The sequence below is a fragment of the Eutrigla gurnardus genome (assembly GCF_963514095.1).
Source record: "Eutrigla gurnardus genome assembly, chromosome: 10".
NCBI lineage: Eukaryota > Metazoa > Chordata > Actinopteri > Perciformes > Triglidae > Eutrigla > Eutrigla gurnardus.
Window position 1 is genome coordinate 19,170,565 of NC_139924.1, and position 20,375 is coordinate 19,190,939.

At 42.8% G+C, this 20,375-nt stretch overlaps 1 protein-coding gene across 1 annotated transcript; it reads left to right on the plus strand.

The window, feature by feature from the left end:
• Positions 1 to 995: 995 nt before the first annotated feature.
• On the plus strand, positions 996 to 15,836 carry slc6a4a (solute carrier family 6 member 4a). Its single transcript, XM_084020285.1, has 14 exons — positions 996 to 1,186; positions 2,927 to 3,838; positions 6,111 to 6,245; positions 6,748 to 6,970; positions 8,955 to 9,093; positions 9,339 to 9,473; positions 9,580 to 9,683; positions 9,963 to 10,090; positions 10,215 to 10,327; positions 11,071 to 11,202; positions 11,608 to 11,707; positions 11,803 to 11,903; positions 12,016 to 12,183; positions 13,981 to 15,836. Exons 2-14 carry the CDS (start codon positions 3,367 to 3,369, stop codon positions 14,053 to 14,055), a joined length of 2,025 nt encoding a protein of 674 aa, XP_083876411.1. The 5' UTR covers positions 996 to 1,186; positions 2,927 to 3,366; the 3' UTR covers positions 14,056 to 15,836.
• The last annotated feature ends 4,539 nt before the right edge of the window (positions 15,837 to 20,375 follow it).

The following is a 20,375-nucleotide window of genomic DNA, read 5'->3' on the forward strand; positions in this document are numbered from 1 at the left end:
GAAAGAGAAAGACACGGTGTTAACTGAACAAACTGAGACAGGAGGGAACATATAAACTGGCTTGGCCAAACCAAACAACGGGTAAAACGAGATGGAAGTCAACTACGACTAATACGAAGGAAAAACGAACTAAACCCGAATCCCCCTCTAACATGGCAGCACATGGTATGGCCTGGTGGGCAGCCAACAGGATTTAACAGTCCTTCACCCATGGCACACCTTTTGCTCCACCAGGAAGGGACCTCACATTCTAACTCAAAGGACGGAGAAATAATGATTAACACAACGGAAAATGGATTGTTTAACCCGACGGTGTGAAAATGTGTACACAGCATTTAAACAGTGTAAGGCTGAAAGTAAATAAATAGATTACATATCAAACAAGCCGTGTGATGTGTGCTTTAATGTGGAAATGAACTGCGAATCAAATGAACCCGTGGTGTACTTCAAAAAGTAATTTGGTTAGGGTGTGGGCAACGTTACCGCTGCTGGCTGTGTTACCGTGTGGCCGTGGCCATCACACACTCCTCGGCAGGTGTGGATGATGACATGAGGAAAGAACTTGGAACGTATAGGAAAAATGGGAGAAAGGACCACAGATTGAGAGAGGAGAGCAATTTAAAAGCATTTAAAAAAAAGTGTTTGTGTGTGTGTGTGTGTGTGTGTGCGCTTTAATGAGAGTTACGCCGTGACCATACTGTGTCAGAGCTGTGCACCACGGTTCATTATTAGAATTATTATGATGATTATTATTGCTGTTTGTGTTATTGTATGTATCAGGCCAAGCTGTTCCATCTGAGCGCATGCATCCATCTCCACATATGTCTGCACGGCCGCACGTGCTCTGAAGGCGGTGTGTGTGTAATTGTGTGTGTGTGTGTGATTGTGTGTGTGTAATTGTGTGTGTGTGTGTGTGTGTGTGTGTGCGTGCGGCTGCAAGTCAGGGAGAGGGGGGGACAACAAGGGAGGGAGAGAGAGAGAGAGGGAGAGAGACATGAGAGAGGTTTTAGAGCTCAATGAGCAAACAGTGTGTCCTGATGTGCGAGTGCACGCTGTTTCTCTGGCAAGTTTTTGCAACACCACGGGATTCTTTAAGTTTCTGGTAGAAGTTGCTGCTGCTGTATGTTTTTGTTTTTTAGCCTCCACAGGTTCTGCTCGTCTTCACCATCGTTCACCATCTCTTAAGGTAATGTATGGGATGCTTGTGAGTTGGGATAAAACACTTTTGGTGTCCACTCTTTGCTGTTCATTTCCGTGTATTTGCCTCCAAAGTGTCAGTGCGGTGCCTGATGATTTGTCTAAAGTTTAGAGTTCACTATGATAGGAGATGGCTGAAAAGAGCGTCTTCGTTTTTAATTTAGGCTGTTTCATAATGGATTATGGGTATTTTACACGCACGTCCTCTTTGAGTTTATCTTTGCTTGAATCTTGATGCTATCATGTTATTCTGTCTTTCTTTATTAAAATTGTGTGGAACGCAAAAGAAAAAAGCCTTTAAATATCCAGTAAAAACTGGTGACTTTGAAGTGAATCGCCATCATTCTCTAGAGTTGTTTTTTTAATAATTCATAATGGGGGGAAAAGCAATAATAATTATTAAAATAGAAAACTGTTCCTTCATGTTTTGTTTATTTCAGGCAGTGGTTAAGTGTGTCTCCATTTAGAATTATCATGAAGTTATTTATGTTTGTTTTTTCTTGACCTCCTATTGTGAGGAAGTGTGACCGCTGACACATAGTGCGCTTTATAATTAATTGTGAATACAGTTTAAAAGAATACATTGTCGTTTCTTAAGCGCTATCTTTAGTGAAATGGTCAGAATTCCGTCAAGTTTAATCTCCCAACGCGTCTCAAACGGGGAGGGCTGGTTGTTCGCTAACAATTGAGCTAACACTGTAAACAATCGAATCTACTTATAAATGGCTCTCCTCCGTTTGACCCATAACTCATGTGGTAGGATTTTGATTGTATGTTGAGTGTGTGTGAATTTTCTGCTGAAAATTGATGGCTATATTGTGCTGTAAGTGTACTATATTGTCAATGCTAAACATGTATTTAAAAAAAATGAATTAAAGTGTTTTCAGAAGTGTTGTTTTTACTTTAAAAAACTTGCATATAATATCCTCTGATCTGGATGATCTGATGGAAGTTCTGCGTTGCAGTTATAGATTTACTATAGGCCTATCGGGTAATTAGAATTTAGCATTTGATCACAAAATAAAGACGTTAAATGTGCTGCATTTATATACAATATATGTGAATTTTCCCCATCTGGAAACACCCAAAATAGAAAGTGATAAATACAGTGAATATAAGGTGTTCAGGCAATCAAGAGTTTAAATAATTCATTAAAATTTTAAATCACCCCTCCTCCCCCATTTCGCCCCCTAAAAAGGACAATCCTGATGAGCAAATAACCTTCAGCATTTGACAGATGATGATCCTTTGCCTCAATCATTTTTATATTGGTTTTGGTTACAATCAAAAATATAGAACTTTTATGTATTATATTATATTCTATCTTATATATTCTTTTCTACTTTCTGCACGTGTCAACATCTCTCAAGTTTTTCTGTCTTGTGTTAAATGGCTTTGATCAGATTAGTGTCAAAACGGGTTATGCAAATGAGAGATAGTGGGGAAATGAGCAATCAGCATGTCCCAGACCAATCCCCTCAAATTGTACCATTATTGTTTTAGTCCCTTCAAATACATTACAATAAAACTGTAGGTAAAACATCGAAGACAAGACCAGATGCTGCGTTTCGTGATTGTATTTCACCGTCACAGTTCAGGCGCTTAAGCCGCGTAGAAAGAAGGAGACTCGCTTTATAAACTCTACGTCGTGGCTTCACTCAGATGATTTCTATCTTGATTTCTCTTTTCCTGTGATTTATCTGTGCATTTCTCCCTCTTTGTGTTGCAGTCTGTCCCATCACTGAGTGTCTGAGGGGACGAGCACTTTGTGGAGAAGATCCAAGATTCTTGTAACTTTTTTAGCCAGCCACATCCTGTTCAAACACATCTCGCCTCCTGTATACCCTCCTCTGTCTGTCCCAGCCGCCTGCTCTTATTCAGTCCTCTCCTGCATACACAAAACTTCCTTTATTCTGGCCCCAATCTTTTTCTTTTTTAGCTCTGCTATCGTGTTCCCCCCCGGCCTCCTATACCTGTCCCAACGAAGACAATTCCCTTTACTGCCAAATTTGTCACTACGCCACCACTGCTGCATTCCTTCGCCCTCCTAACTTCTCTGTTCCCCTGATGGGCGCCATATCAGACAGCAGCGCCGCATTCCAGTCATCGTCCCAGAGGATCTCTCTCCGCCCCTAACCGCCTCGCCAGCACCAACACCGACGCGACCCGATGGAGACAAAAGATATGATGCTGACGAACATGTTGACAATGGACAAAGGGGAGAATGAGGGAGAGCGGGAGAAAGGGAGAGAGGACCTGGGGGAAGGAGAGGGGGGGACACAGCAGGAAAACGGTAGACTGATGCTGGGTGATGGTGTCGCAGAGAGAGGACCCAAGAGCCTGAACTCTGGCTCTGGGCAGCAGGTGTCCAATGGCTTCACCACATCCGCCCCTCAAAGCCCCAGGGAGGGACCGGGGACCGCCGCTTGCTCTGGAGGTACAGCCACTGGGCCTGGAGGAGGCACCGGGTCCTCGGTGCCACCGGGAGGCCTCAGGACTCTCGTGGTCCAACAGACCAGCTTGGAGAGGCCCAGGGAAACCTGGAGCAAGAAGATGGACTTCTTGCTCTCCGTGATCGGTTACGCCGTGGATCTGGGAAATGTCTGGCGCTTCCCTTACATCTGCTACCAAAATGGAGGAGGTGAGGAGGCAAACGATGTTTGAAAGGGGAAGAGAGAGAGATAAGACTGGGGTGGAGATCAGCGTATGGGAGAACCCACGCTAGAGTAAACAGCATGTCAAGGATTAGAAAGGAGACAAGGTACTTCATGGTCTGAACTTTGCTGCAGTGTGCACTCCGCATTTACAATAGTCATAGTCATATTTCACAATGAATGTAGCAGCTGAAGTAAGTCAGGTTACTGCCCTGTAACATTTCCCTTCATTGGAGAAGGGCGTAGGGGGAGTCTATCTCTAGTATATCATCATTTCTATAAAAATGCCTGAATAAAAAGGGTGTAGACCCACCGTAAAAGGAATGCTGCTGTTAACATACTTGATTCAGCTCATTTCTTGCCAAATCTATTGCATAAAAAGGTGAGCTTATGTTTTCCAAAAGACTGTGTGGTAAATATGTGTCACCTGAAAATTAATTTGAGTCGTATATATTTGCATTTGACTCATTCAATTTGAATAATTAAAAAAAAACTATCTGAATAATATAATCTGAAATTAATGTGTTAGTTTGGAGCTGAAACGTGAAACTGAATGTAACATTTTTAAATTAACTTCAGTGGCTCTGAAACTGTATTTGATCCACATTGAAAATGCATCTCCGTTTATACTCCAACATTCAGTTCTCACAATTCAAATTCAGGTCTTGCAATTTAATTTAAATTTAACTGAGATGTTCAAATTTCGTTGTGGAAGAGCAATCGAGTGCAGTTCACAGAACAGAAGTTGTTGTCGTGTCAGAATCGACTCATATTTTTTGTTCCGTCCTTCCTGCCACCAGGAGATTACTTTTCCAGGCGGGGAGCGCAGAAAACATTACATTTTTGCATATATCAGAAATCTTCCTGTTCAGCGCTGCGGATGACATCGGGCTATGTGTAAACCTGTGAACTTTCACAGGACCAGCCCGATCTGTCAGAAATGCGTTTTGATCAAAGGTCTTCTAGGGAGGTTGGTTGGGGGGGATGGTAAGATGGGTCAAGCACAGGACTTTCACCCAGGAGGCCATTGTTTGTGTCGTTGGTAAGCTGAAATTGAACTAGCAGGAACTGAATTTGAATTGAGAGAACTACATATGGAAGTATGTAGAGAATTGGATTTTCAGTGAGCGACTGAATTCAAATTGCATTCCGTATCATGTTGATTGGAATTCAGCTCCAAACGATTACATTGGATTTCAAAGTATGTCATTCAGATTGAGCTTTTCAACGCAGTAATTCACATTAAACGATACAATATTAAAATCGCGTGATTTAAATTCAGTTTTTTTTTTTTTTTAATGCAATTATTAAAGTTCAAGCGGTTCAAATGTAAATGATTGGAATTCAGTGTCCACTGACACACATATCTGCCCGTGCTCTGTTACCACACAGTCTTCACCGAGTGGCAGACTGGTCCTCCCTCTCCACTTTTATTGAATTTGCAAATAATAAAATCTTTGCAATTTCCTGTGTTCTGTGTGTGTTTCACAGTGCGAGGTAGAGATGGGGACCGGGAGACACTCGATAGAGGCAACCGTATTAATTGTGGTTTTTATGAGAATGCCTTCGGCCTCTCTCTCTCTCTCTCTCTCTCTCTCTCTCTCTCTCTCTCCCTCTCCCTGCTTAATAACCTGTCTCCCAGGCAGCTGCTCAATCAACCCCCTTATCTTTGCTTTTGTGTCACAAAGACACGAGACGCACGCCCGCCCGCCCGCCCGCATACACAAACGCACGTGAAGGGAGTTGATAATCAGATCAAAGGAAAGACGGGAGACTGAGAGAGATGTGTGTGTTATCAAAATCTGCATGGTGGGTTGTGAGAGTCGAGCAGCTTCTCAGTGTTTGGCCTTCTTAGTCCCCCTTCAATCACTTTATACTTTCCTTCCTTAGCAGCCAACATCACAGCGGTCTTAATTTGTCACTGTAGAGTTTCCACACATACTGTTGTTTTTGAATGGACTAGGGTGATATAAATGATAGGGTACTTACAATATTTAATGGGTTTGACAGAGTGCCTTTTATCGCCCTTGTTGATCGGGAGTTATTGAGGGGACTGCTGAGATTACAGATGGAGTGTGAACGGGTAGCGTTCCTCGGGAGTGTAATTGACTTTTTATTGTTTCAACAGAACGTATTCCCGTCTCACATACTCCTGCTTGTCCTTGCTGTCCTCCCCACATCAATCCCCCACATTTCCAACCATTTATCTCACCACTCCCCCCCTCAATATGCCTTCCGTTCTGTCTCTCTCCCCCCTAGGTGCCTTTTTGCTGCCTTACCTGTTGATGGCGGTGTTTGGAGGTGTCCCTCTCTTCTACATGGAGCTGGCTCTCGGCCAATTCCACCGCAGCGGCTGCATCTCCATCTGGAAACACATCTGCCCCATCTTCAAAGGTAACGGGAAGGAGCGGAGAGGCAAACAGAGCAGATGGAGAAACGAGTTAACAGCAATAATTTGGATACAAGGCAAGGAGAGGACTTCAGAGAACGAGTGCTTTACGATTGGGGAAATTGGCAGTGGGAGAACCAAAAGCCTGAGTAAGGCGTGTCGAGCTGCCGGGGCCTGAGAGACAGCTCATTTAACCTCCTTGCCCCCCCTCAGTGCAGTACAGAGCATCCGGGAGCGTCTTGTACATCTAATGAGATATACTGACTCTCTGTTATGGAAATTGTCACATTTCCATGCCAAATGCCAGATGCTCAGAAATGTGATAGTATGTTGGTTGTTGTTGTCTGGAAATGTCACCCACTTACCCCTGTAGCAACTTGAATTAGCTTGAAACACCACTGATGTCTGAGTGACTGCATACTGCACACTATAACATGTTTTTTTTTTTTCTAAATGAAACATAAAGGTGAAGTTTACGATCAAGATATTTTTTTTCCACTCCCCCAGGGATCGGCTTTGCCATCTGCATCATAGCCCTCTACATAGCCTTCTACTACAACACCATCATGGCCTGGGCCTTGTACTACCTACTGTCGTCGTTTCGGCCCACCTTGCCCTGGTCCACCTGCACCAACAGCTGGAACACGGCCAACTGCAACCGTTACATGTCCACCGACCACAACGTGTCATGGTCCAACTCCTCCACCTCCCCCGCCGAGGAGTTCTATACGTAAGTGCGCGTAAGTCGGATGTAGAGGCGTAGGGGGGGCGAGAGCTGAAGAGCAGGTCAAGTGAAAGAGGGAGGATGACTTCCAGAGAGCGGTTGCAGGGTTGGTTCTGGTGTTTTAAGTGCCCCTCAGACAGATTTACCACCGTCCCTCTCTCCAAAATCCTCTTGGATCAGTGGTTGCAAAGTTTTCAGAATCGCTGATCTCATCTGAGATGGTTGGAAGCACAGGAGGGATACAAGAGTTATATGTGAAAATATACGACATCTCCTCACGCGTCGTATTTACTGCGACAGTTTACTGAAGATACACATAAAAGTTCAAAGCCGACGTCAGTGGAACACATGTGGAAAGGTAGACTCAATCAGGAAAGACAACAAACACAAGCTAGTCGAACGCAGAAGCTTTATTTGATAGACTTCATTTGATAGACTTTGGCATCGACTCTGTCAATTAGATTTACGCGGATGGAGCTCTATAAATAGCAGTCGATTGGAGCTCCTCTTAGTGAGGCCCCGACAAGGTCTTGACTCTGGTTGTGGTGGAGGAGCTGAGCTAAGGACCTGCATAGACTCAAATGACAGCAAAGAAATAAAACAGTCAAGGTGGTTTATAATGATTGGATGATAGGAAACCAACCTAGTGAAATCATTGGACGATAATTACCTGTGTGATGGTGAATGATAATTGTGCAATGTGCAAATAATCAGGCTCAGTTAACTTAGCCCATAGTGTGTATTTGTATTATTAAATTAAATGTTAAAAGTAAAAGTGTGATTCCACTTTCACTTATGTCAACAAACAGATATTACAATAAAAAACATGCTCTCGGTTCTCTATATTAGTATTCCAAAATATACACTATGCAATATGCTTTATGACGGGAGAGCTGGTGGCTTTTTGGGTTATTGGAAGATGAAAAAGATAGATGAGAAGTGAGACTTTGAACTACGAAAAAAAGAAATGTCCATTCCTCGAATCCCCTCCAGATACGAACTTGCCCTTTTATTACAAAAATAACATTTCTCACATGAAATTTAAACTGATTATTTATATTTTTCTAAGTATTAACCAATCTTTCTTTTTTTTTTTTACCGTAGTGGAAAACTTGAGCTTTGTTTTTCTTATTCTTCACTGCTTTGACACTCTGCTGGCTTAATTTTATCAGCCGCTCACTCGACCGCGCTCAGACAGATTCAGGGTTTAGCCGTAGTTGACTTTTCCTAATACAGATTTTAAAGTAACAAATTCCGCAACTCAGTCTGGCGCCAGAATTTCCTGTTTTCAACATAAATCACGTCTCTGTTTTATCGTCCGAGCTCTGTGAGCTTAACCTGTGACCAGATGTTAACCTCCCTGTTCATTTCAGCCTCCTCTTTTCTTTTCCTTTTTTTTGCCCTGTAATGTTTTTTGCACTCCAGCTTGTGTAAACCGCTAAGAAGTCAGTCAAGGCTCTCTCGCCTCCTTTTCCCTGCAGATGAACTTAGATTACTGCACATTTAGTCTGTATGTGTCATGTATGTGTGTTTGGCTCTATCGTTCTCTACTGTACGAAAACATCATACCCTTATATTTTCCCTTCTGTCTTGTTATAACCCCCTACCCTCCTACCTTCCTTTTTCTTCTCTTCTACTTTTTCTCACCGTCTGATGTTTTTTTTTTATTTCTTACTGTTCCTTTCTGTATCGCATATCCTTCCTTCCATGCTTTTCCTTTCCCATGCAAACATCCCTTCTGTCCACCTTATCTTTTTATTCTCACTTTATCTTATCTTCCCTGTCTCGTATTATTATTATTCTCCACGTTCTTCTTCTGCCCTTGTACCTTCTCCCTTCCCCTACTCTCTCACACTTTTCCTTGATTTTCATGACTCCCTCTATCTCTCACGTAACCTCCCCGTATGCAACACCCCTCCTTGCACCCTCCCCGACCTCACCTCTCGATCTCAACTCCCCTCCGTGCCTCGTTTCCTCCCTCCCTCTCTAGGCGCCAGGTGTTGCAGGTCCACCTTTCTCCAGGTCTGCACCAGCTGGGCTCTGTCAGCTGGCAGCTGGCCCTCTGCCTGCTCTTCATCTTCATCATCGTCTACTTCAGCATCTGGAAAGGAGTCAAGACGTCTGGAAAGGTAACCGAAGGGGCGCCTGCATGGCTAATGGGGGGTGTCAGTTAGAGTGAATGGATGGATTGATGGAGCCAAAAAAGCAGAGGAAAAAGATGGCTGTCATCTGTTCACCCTCAGTATCATTCATCATCAGCGGCAGGGAAGTTGGTTAGAAAGGCCGTCGGAAGGTGATTACTGAGTGGCTATAACTGACTGGACACAAGAGTTTATCAGCAGAAGAGTGAATGATTTTGTTTTTCTTTCATTAGGTCGTTTGGGTGACTGCTACCTTTCCCTACCTGGTCCTCCTGGTGTTACTCGTCCGTGGTGCCACTCTGCCAGGGGCCTGGAGGGGCGTGGTCTTCTATCTCAAACCTGATTGGCAGAAGCTGCTTAGCACGACAGTAAGTCAGTTGGTTCAATTTAGAAAGGCCATCTTTGATCTCCCATTTTTATTTCCCAAATTTCTCGTCCTAACGTACATCGTTCAACGTTACCACACTCTCTCAGGTGTGGATTGATGCAGCAGCTCAGATCTTCTTCTCGCTGGGTCCGGGGTTCGGCGTGCTCCTCGCCTTCGCCAGCTACAACCCGTTTCACAACAACTGCTACAAGTAAGCAATGTTTCACAATACAACCAAACCGAGCTGCTTAATGAGACAAATGCTACTTTCTGGGGCCTTTTCCACCTTCCCAAAAAATACTTTTCTGCATAAATCCTTTAGAAGATTTCATAGAATTTTTCAGAACTTTTTTTCTTTAAGTGGAAATACCTGTGTCAACATGCATCCATACATGGTTAAATGAAGTATTAACACTTTTACTTTGAGAGGCTCAAAAATTTGAAGAAAAGTTTTACAGCCACATGCACCTGTCTCCTTTTTCCATCGCAGAGACGCTTTGATCACCAGCTCTGTGAACTGTCTGACGAGCTTTCTGTCCGGCTTCGTCATCTTTACGGTGCTGGGCTACATGGCAGAGATGAGGCATCAGGATGTGGATGCTGTGGCCAAGGATGCTGGTAGAACAACAGTCTCACATTGTTGGAAACATGATTAAATAAATGCAACCTAGATACATGGGAAAGTATCCACTGCATACATTTGTAGTTCTGGACTTTTAACCTGCCTCTCTCTCCCCTCCAGGTCCCAGTCTGCTGTTCATCATTTATGCGGAAGCCATAGCAAATATGCCTGCTGCTACTTTCTTTTCCATCATCTTCTTCCTCATGATCATCATGTTGGGCCTGGATAGCACGGTTAGTTTTGTTGATACTTAAGACACCCTTAAGTCAGCATTCTGCTGGCTGAATGTTCTTTGTCATAATCTACCCGACTCTTCTGTTGCCAAGGGCTCTTGTGTGCTCGCCCAAACGCAGAAGCAGCTTTCATATTTGCCCTGTCACACAGGCAAACGTCTTTTTCTGTTTGTACTCCGGACTTGTATTTGCCTGTTGTACTCGTTGCCGCCTAAAGATGCTGGATATTATTTGTCCTCGCTGTTCCATTTTGGATAACAGTCAGCTGAGACAATGCGCTGGGACTTTCATATCGTTGCTTTGTGGCGATCTTGTCTCCATAAGCCTGTGTTTATCTGCGCCGAGGCGGCCAGCTGGAGAGACCCGCAACGCGGTTATCACACAGTGATAATCAGCTTGGAATCGGGGTTGCTATGCTTCTCGATTTTATGACTGAGGATATTAGTGCATTACGTGTCGCTGTTGGACTCCAGTTGGATCAGCTTAGCTTTGAATTCTTCATTGTTTTTGTCATTATACACTTCTTTTGGATGTTTTGGATGTCACACAACGGATTGATTCGATCAAACAACCGATTAGCAACACGTAACATTTAGATTCTTAAAGCTCTCAGTACAGTATAATGATCCCTAGATACGTGGATGCATTTTTTTTATTATTTCTTTTTCATTCTGCACCTTTTGATGAGTTGTTCTCTGCTTATTTCAGTCTCCCTCATCTCCTTGGTGTACTCCTCTCTCCAGTTTGCAGGGTTGGAGGGGGTGATCACGGCTATGCTCGATGAGTTCCCTCATGTTCTGGCTAAGAGACGAGAGTGGTTCGTGTTCGGCCTGGTGTGCGTCTGCTTCCTCGGGGCTCTCTCCACACTCACATATGTAAGTGGATGACCACATTACACACAGGTTCCTATCACAACATCATTAAAAGGTCACGCACTATCAACCTAGATTTGAAAATACCTCTAATACCAGAGATAAATCTATTATTCATCATATCCAAAATGTAATAACTGTATTGTGATGTCTACTTCTAAGAAGACGCAATCCAACACTTAATTTGATGGCTGTAATTTATCTTTAAACATGTTATAGCCTAATAAATTAGAGAGCATTGATCCAAAGAATCCAAAGAATAATTATGTGATGGACTGTAGTTAACAATTAGACAAAATCAGATTAGAGCAGTCTGAGTAGTAATCTGTTAATCTCCAACCTTAAACAAAGTTATGTTTCATTGTTGGTAGATGAAGCCTCTTGCATCAGAGTGATTTGTGTGTTCAGGGTGGAGCGTTTGTGGTGAAGCTGTTTGAGGAGTACGCTACAGGTCCCGCGGTCATCACTGTGGTCCTGCTCGAAGTCATCGCCGTCTCCTGGTTCTACGGCAAGTTTGAGAGATTATTATTGATTATGGTGATGATTTGAGACCTTATTTTGAACCACGGTTTACACCAAACTGTGTGGGCGTGTGTCTTCCAGGTACCACCCGTTTCTGCAATGACATCCAGCTCATGCTCGGTTTCTACCCGGGTTATTTCTGGAGGGTCTGCTGGGTGGCCATCTGCCCCTGCTTTCTGCTGGTGAGGCTCGTGTACAGTAATTACTTGTTAGCTTTCAAAAACTTTTTTTTTTTCATGTATCCTGATGTTTGCTTCTTGCTTTTCTTCCCCCCCCCCCCATTCTTGTGTGCAGTTCATCATCATCAGTTTCCTGGCCTTCCCCCCAGAGGTCAGGTTGTTCAACTACCACTTCCCACCCTGGACCACTGTCCTGGGCTACTGCATCGGGGTGTCTTCATTCATCTGCGTGCCTGTTTATATGGTCTACCACTTGCTCAGTGCCAAGGGAACGTTCAAACAGGTACAGCAGTTCCGTTCTTCTCCTTTACGGGTTGACCTTTGTTCTCTTACTGTCGCCTCTCCAAGAACAGGGATTGCTTCTGTTGCTTTCCTTTTCATGCACCGTCGGGGTCTACCCTCTGCAGTGAATACATGACGATGATGAGATCAGGATCAAAGGGACACAGAGGATGCACAGGCCAGAGATTAAAGCCGAGCCAAAAAAGTCATGACAACCAGATGACCCACCACTCACTCATAATGTAATATCAGGCTTGTGTCATCAACAGAGCTTTAGGATCATGGCACTCAGCATGACTAAATGTAGCCAAATCAGCATCATTGATAAAAACTATGCTTCAAAGCGTCAACAGACAAGTTTTAGATTTGGCATATTATATTTTTTGCCGATTGAGTTAGGGATCTTTATTTCTTGCACCTGATAAATTGGTGCACAGTATATTTTGAGCTTGTAACTTAAATAATAAGTACTAATAGAAAATGTCTACATCATAATCATGATTTTCTAATTACTATTGTCTTGTAATACCCTTTGTTAGAGTTGACAGAAGATAGGAGGGTATCAAAGAGGCTGGTAGACAGACGTCTCTGGCTGTAGTCCAGTATTGACACTGCTGCCAGGCCACACAATGACACTGACACACAGTGTCAACACACACGTCAGGTTTTTGTGTGCTCATGACTGTCAGTGTAACTCACGGGGGCAGATGAGGCTGAGCGAGGTCAAAGCGAGTGTTTCTCTGTAGCATAGCTGGGGTTGTGTGTCATCTGTAACGTCTTTAGGTGTGCAAACAATTGCTCTTCACGATTCTGTGATATTTTTTGATCAAGTCCGATCTATTTGAGATTAGAACCAAAAGTCAAATAACAAAAAGGTAATCTTATTAGTTTCCTAATGTCGGGTTCAGAGTGCCGATACACTGTCTGACTAGTCGTCTGACTAAATATCTTTGGTCGGACCAAACAAGACATTTAAAAATGTCAATTTAGGCTCTGGGAAATTGCAATATACATTTGCTATTTCTGGACATTTGATCAACCAAAATAATAAATGGAATATTTAATAGTAGAATTGGCAGAAAATAGTTGTTAGTTGCAGCCCATTGGGACGTGGCAGTATTATATTGATACATGGATGGCAAGTATCAATCTTTCATTATATAAACTATTAATATTGCAACTAAATTTCGTTTTGGAAGCAACTGTTTTTTCAGTCCAATAGATGATGCTGGGTTTTTCTCTAATGGGTAAAGTCCATGGGATTGGCAGGGACTTGGTCAAAACAAAGATGAAGTGTTGATCAGACTGACAACACATTTCGCTGAGATTTCTCGCTCTGTTGTAGCCAGTTTGTCATTTGCTCTCCCAGGATGGCAAACAATTCCTAATCCCATGAGCCAGATAAGCGTAGTGAGCCAATGACAGTATAACGCATTAAATATAATATGTTGTAAATAAAATACGTTTTCCAAAAATCACACCAAAAAAAAAAAAAAAAAAAATTACGAGATTGTCCAGTAGTATGTTAGATTTACAGTGGACAGACAGATGCACACACATGCACGCACACACGCTACCAAAAACATAATCTCCTAAACAAATACTCCTGTCTACATCAATCCTTGGATATTTTATTCCATTTCATAGAGTTGCAAAAGGATTGTGGCAAAAACTAAGTCAAAATCCTCTACGTTGAGATGAGAAGCAAAAGAAAATTGACTGCTTTGTGGGTAATTTCTAGTTTCTAGTTTGTGTGTATCAGTTTAATTGACTCACTTCTCTTTCTCTTTACTCGCAGCGTCTGTTAAAGAGTATCACTCCAGAGCCCAGCAGCAACCAATACAGAGACTTCATTGTCACCAACGCAGTCTGACCAAACCCCGACCAAACGAAGGTGTCACTCCAACCACATGGAGCGCCCTCGTCTGGGCAAACTGCAAAACTACAGGACAAGGGGGCTATCTTTCACCGTCTTTGCCTCTTTTTCATGCATCGCTACACTTGTTTTTAGCTCTCTCACGCCAATATATAGTGATGAAGAAGTGGTAGAAATAGTGGTGGTGGAGCCAGACTGCAGTAGTTTATTCTAGCTTTGCTTAATTTGGTTCCTCATGCTGGTCCAGTTCTCCGGTGCTACAAACCCGTAGCTCAGCTTCAGTGTCGTCAGCGTCGACATCCTCTCACACGAGTCACCTAAGTGATTCAGTGGCCGACCTTTCTTCAGGTTATAAAGATTATAATAAAGTATAATACAATCTATCCTCACGTATCAACAAACCGTGCATTGACACTGCACGTTGAAATCAGTCGAAGAAGGCCAGATAGCAAAATTTCAATCCTCTCTCAGTCTTTGCGGTTGCATTTTCACATTATGCTGTTAAGTTATGCATTTTAATATGTAGCACAATTCAGGTATCTGTTACTGAAGCCAAATATATGATATCTCTTCTGTTCATATTTCTAAAAATGTTTCAATATTGTAGCCGTCGTTATGTTGTGTTGACAGTTCATTGAGTTCCCTACACTGTGAAGCACTGTCTGGTAGTGACATGAGTGTGTGTGTGTGTGTGTGTGTGTGTGTGTGTGTGTGTGTGTGTGTGTGTGTGTGTGTGTGTGTGTGTGTGTGTGTGTGTGTGTGTGTGTGTGTGTGTGTGTAAAAAAAGACTGTTATAACGTTCCGTGGAAAAATGGATCACAGACAGAACCATCCAAGTGTATTCATTCTATGACTGCAATATAAAAGGTGTATTTATTTTATAATGTATCATTGTTGTCATGTTGACATCCCACCCTTCTTCGGTATGACAAACATTACATGACACAGTGCTGATGGGTCCACAGTGACATCCTGCACGCTGTCGTCATGTTGCATCACTGTCAGTAATAGAAACCAAATATAGATCAGAGCTATTAACATTATTAATGTCATAGTCTGAAAGTCAGCGTTTACGGCTTTTTACTTTCTACCAAAAAAAACAAAACAATGTGTATGTGTGTATGCACATTTGCTTGTGTGTGTTTGAGTGTGTTTGAGAGTGTATGTAGGAGCAGCAGTTATAATATGGCGAGAACTGTACAACTATGTGTATTTGCTAGTCAGTCCAGTAATGGTGTAATCTATCCTGTGAATACCTGTCTCCTCTCTCCCGGAGTGTGTGTGTGTGCGTATGTGTGTGTGTGTGTGTGTGTGTGTGTGCACCTTGATTAGTGTGCTGGTGCACAAATGGGTGGTTGTGCAAAAAGGATTTGAGATATTCGGCCCCCTGTGTGTGTGTGTGTGTGTGTGTGTGTGTGTGTGTGTGTGTGTGTGTGTGTGTGTGTGTGTGTGTGTGTGTGTGTGTGTGTGTACACTGTACTTCAAATGTGCGTGTATGTGTGTGTGTGTCTGTAATGTGATCTCCTGTTGTCTTGTCAACTGCCAAAATATCTTATGAAGGAAGTAAACTCCCTTTGCCTCTCTCTCTCTCTCTCTCTCTCTCTCTCTCTCTCTCTCTCTCTCTCTCTCTGTCGTACCTCTCAAGCTTATGTAAGATATATGTATGTCAATAAAAGACTGTATTGAGAAATACACTTGTATAGAATAAAGAAATATATAAATATATGGGAAATAACGGATAATAAAGATATATGGAAATAAAAAACATACCTCTGTCATCTGTTAGTTGATTCTTTTCTTCGTCTTGTACCCAATTTGAGATGTTAAAGTTGAGATTTAGAAGTTGTGAATCCAACAGTGAAACTTATTTATTTCGTGAATGGCATGTATTTAGTTTTCTTACATAATTACAGCAATCCAATTAAGGATAATATACTAATAACTAATACACAAAAATACACTAAATCAACCTAAAACTGCATAGTAAGTGCTTAACATCAAGTGAAAGATGCCCAGTACATCAGTAATAATCTGCTGACCAAATGTTCAAAAGGCATATATGTACACACACAATGCCTGAATTGATGATTCCTAGTCCATAACATCTAATATCACCACCAGAGCCACAGCACACTAAAACTTAACAATCTGTCACAGACACCGTCTCCATCTTCGAAATGTCTGCACCGATCGTTCTTTTCATTTATATATTACGTATCTGCAGCAGGCCAACGCTCTGCCCAGTCTATGGCAAAAAAAAAAGTGGCAACTCTTTAAAGGCGAGTTTGTCTGCTCTTGCAAAGATGTTTATTTCTGCCTTTCATTCTTTGTCTTTTATATCTCAAAAAAGTCAGAAAATAAAGCTGAATGTATCAATATGGCTAAACGGGTAAAAAAAACAGATATTTGTGGTTTTCACAAGACTTTAATAAGCCTACCTGCCTGGCTGCATCCACTCGCTACACGTCACCAGAGTCAGAGTCCTCCACTAGCTGCTAGCTGGTGATAACAGCTAGCAGCTGGTTGCTGATTTGGCAGCTCTCATGCTAGACTTACCTGCTTAGTAATAGTTGGCAACATGGGCTGGGTTATTTTCCGTTTTTTTTTTTATTTATTATTAAAATCCTGCATACACTTGCTAGTTTGACCAGTGTTGCCCATCCACTCTTTAATGTGTCTCTTCTTTGGAAAAAATGGGTGAACTAAGCCTTTAAATCTCGTGTTTTTTTACAGTTTGCTCTAGCAACAAGACAAACCCAATCTCTGCACCGAAATCTACCACAAAATGTGCAGGACTGAATGCTTTTGCAGTGAGGTGGAAAAATGTTGAGCTAGCAGATGCAAGCAGATACTACAACGGCAGCCATCATGTGGCGACGGGATCAGGTTCTTAGTAGCGGGCTCTGTGGGACTCCTTGTGGGGTCACTTTGTGCATCACTGTGACTGATGCTGTGTTTATAGAGGTTAACGACACTGTTGGACATTCTTAGTGACTTCAGCATGACCTGCTCTGTCCGTATTCATGGCTGAAGTGAGTGTCGTCTGGATCAAAGGCCGCATTGAGCCCCTTTAAATGCTGGCTATCACCGACCTGTCAGGACAATGGATGTCTCTCCTGTCAGCCCGAGTGTGTCTCCGTCTGTTTACATATGTACACAACAAAATTGACTTCCTTGTCACCACTGATTAATCCTCACCACTGACATCTGCAATCAGCAGACTGCCTCGCGTTCTCGCAGACACAGAGGAGGCAAAAGAGCGGGATGCATTTGATTTCGGGGTTGTTGAGAGGATCATCGTGAGCGGTGGCCAATGTGTAACAGATGTGCAGCCATACTTTACGCAGTCACAGAGGATCCTGAGCAGAAACTTTATTTCAGTTCTTCGGTCTCCACACATCGGCAGTTCTATCTGTCAGGTTTGAAATGAAACTAAGAATAGAGTTTTTTTTTTTTATATAGTATAATTGCACCCTCCCTGAATGTGCACATCCACACACACCAGTTTCTCCTACATGTGTGCGTGTGTGCACTTTATTGTGGCAATTTCCTCTGAGCGCCCTTCCTCTGACTGACGGACACATCCTGTGTTCTCTGCCCTGCCTTATCGCAGCAGATCTATATTAAACAACGCGGCACAGCCAGCGTATCCCTCCACCTCCGCTCCGCTGTACCTGTCATCTCAGCATCTGCCTAGCTGCCTGCCTGCCAGCCTCTCCCCCTATCAGGTGCCTATCAAGACCTGCAGCTCATTTCATCTCCCCCACAGCTCTCATATCTCTCTCTGTTTTCTATCTCATATTAATTTGGCCAAGCCAACCCGGACAGTGTTTTGCGTGCCCGAGTGTGTGCCTGCTGTCTTTCTCAAATACGTCTACGGTTGCTGTCACGTTGAGAAATCCCTCATCGGTTCAACCTTTTATACTCCATCGCAGCAGCTCCCTTTTGGCTTTTCATTTTACAGACAGAAGCTGAGTTTGACATATCTTTCAACCCCCTTTCTGTCTGTCTACGCTCAGTTCTCCATAGAAACGCAGCGATCCGGTGGGTCACTCTATTTTTTCTGAGAGAGAAATCCTGACATTTACCTCTCTAACTTGCTCTGCCTGTCCTCTCACTGTCTCTCCATTTCCACCCCCTACCCAGCCTCTCTGCTGATCCCCTGATACTGCCGCTGCCTCTGAAGAACAGGAAATGAAACTCTTTTTTTCTCCCTCCCTCCCACCCTTTAACGCACAGAAACCTCCATTCCCAGCAATGGCTGTCTCTCACTCTCCTAATGAACTCATTTTGCACGAACGGAGAACACCATCTTATCTCTGCAGAGTAGGCCCTCCTCACCTCTCTCTCTCTCTCTCTCTCTCTCTCTCTCTCTCTCTCTCTCTCTCTCTCTCTGACTCTCTCTCCTCTTAATCCATTGCTTGCTTCACTTGCCTTCTTAGTTCATATAATTGTTGCCAAGATACAGTGAGAGGTCCTTGATCTGTTGTCTTCTCATTACAGGTGAGGAGATGAGAAAGGAGAGACAGAGAGAGAGACAGAGGGAAATTATCCATAATAGTAACTCTGACATGCATCGGCTTCATTTATTTTCCCAATAACTGATAGCAGATCAGATGGCGGTGGTTTGTGTAAAAGCCACAGAAACTGAAAGAAGAGATAAATACTGCTTCAGTGATGAACACAGATTCAATCATACAAATCATATCAAATCATACCAAGCACTAAAAGAAAGGGAGAGAAATGATGAACTTGCTTAGTGCTATAACTTGAACATACAGGTGGATTTGTACATTTAAGACCATTAAAGTATAACCCCCAAATGTCAAGGAAGGGTCACTGCCTGACCTATAAATCACATCAAATTTACACTGCTAACCTTTTCACCAAAGCATACCAAATTTGATATAGTTTATCTTTCTTCCTGGCAGTCGCTGTTTTTTTTTTAAATTATTATTATCAAACTAGGCATACTGTAGCCTATAACTCATCCTGAACAGACAAGAAACTTTGTTGAGAATATTAATTGTCAATATTGGACATTTTACCTTGTGTGTGTGTGTGTGTGTGTGTGTGTGTGTGTGTGTGTGTGTGTGCGTGTGCGTGTGTGTGTGTGTGTGTGTGTGTGTGTGTGTGTGTGTTACCTGTTACCGTGGTTATTAAGCTGTTAAGCCATTATGTGCTTTTATTGCTATGCCAAGTCAAAAATGTCTGCCATGCATGATCACAGAGGTTTTCTCCTTGGCGTTGGAAACTGGATGCAACTGGCAAGCATTCAACTACTACTTTTAGAATAGATGTGACGGTTTTTACTTAAGTAAAGTGTTCAAATTGGACCTGCAAGTAGAACCTCTAACCCCCTCATCATTTTGGTTAGACTGTAGACACAATAATCCCCAAGAGCCTATCAGGCTCCAGATTTCAGGCAGGCCTAACCTAAGAAAATAAAAACTTTAAAAAAATTGTGGAAGGCAAGCACTCCCAGAAAGCATTATGATGCCCAGAGTGGGATTCTTTCATCTGCCATTGAGAGCATTAAGATCCCGGTTTCCAGCGTAAGATGGCTTTTAATGTGGTCGTATCCCCCCCTGTTGGTTTTAAGGAGTATTGTGTCATAGGATCAGGGTAGCTTGTTTTTTATTAAATCTGACCACTGGGGGGACTGGAGCTCCATAGAGAGGAGTGTGTGTGTGTTGTGTGGGTGAGAGGTGCGGTCCTCATCCTCATCATAGCACTGTTGCCTCACATCGAGAGGGTCCCGGGTTTCATTCCCGTTTCGGATTTGGGTTCCTTCTGTGTGGAGTTTGCGTGTTCTCCCCGAGCTCTCTGGGTTAATTAGGTTAAATGGCTTAATTGATGACTCTAAATTGCCCGTAGGTGTGAATGGTTGTCTGTCTCTACATGTCAACCATGTGATAGGGATGGATGGATGGATGGATGGATGGATGGATGTATTTTGGACCATGTGAACCAATTACAAACTCTGAGTACATTTGGGGAAAACAGGGGATTTGTTTAGAGTTTTCTTTATGATTGTGCATTCATTTAATAATTGACCACATTAAACTTGGGAAAAATGGAGTCTATTGCCTTTATTCTATTACTCTCGATGCACTCTACCGCATTCACAACTATATCTCTCTCCCTCACACTCACACACGTACTGGTCTGTGATGCAATCTCTTGTGGATAGCAGAGCTTTAATTACAAGGAGGATTTTCTTTAGTCCCACTGTCTCTGTCTTGATACTGAGGTCCCTGAAGTAGAATCATCCTCTACTCTAATCCTAATCCTGTTTGCTCCTACATGCTCGCTTT

What these genes read in the sequence shown, in the direction of transcription:
- slc6a4a (XM_084020285.1), top strand. Translation starts at nt 3,367, where the DNA reads ATGGAGACAAAAGATATGATGCTGACGAACATGTTGACAATGGACAAA. An exon ending in TGCTGTGGCCAAGGATGCTG is followed by an intron (nt 10,091 to 10,214) that starts GTAGAACAACAG and finishes TCTCCCCTCCAG; the next exon opens with GTCCCAGTCTGCTGTTCATC. An exon ending in TGTTGGGCCTGGATAGCACG is followed by an intron (nt 10,328 to 11,070) that starts GTTAGTTTTGTT and finishes TCCTCTCTCCAG; the next exon opens with TTTGCAGGGTTGGAGGGGGT.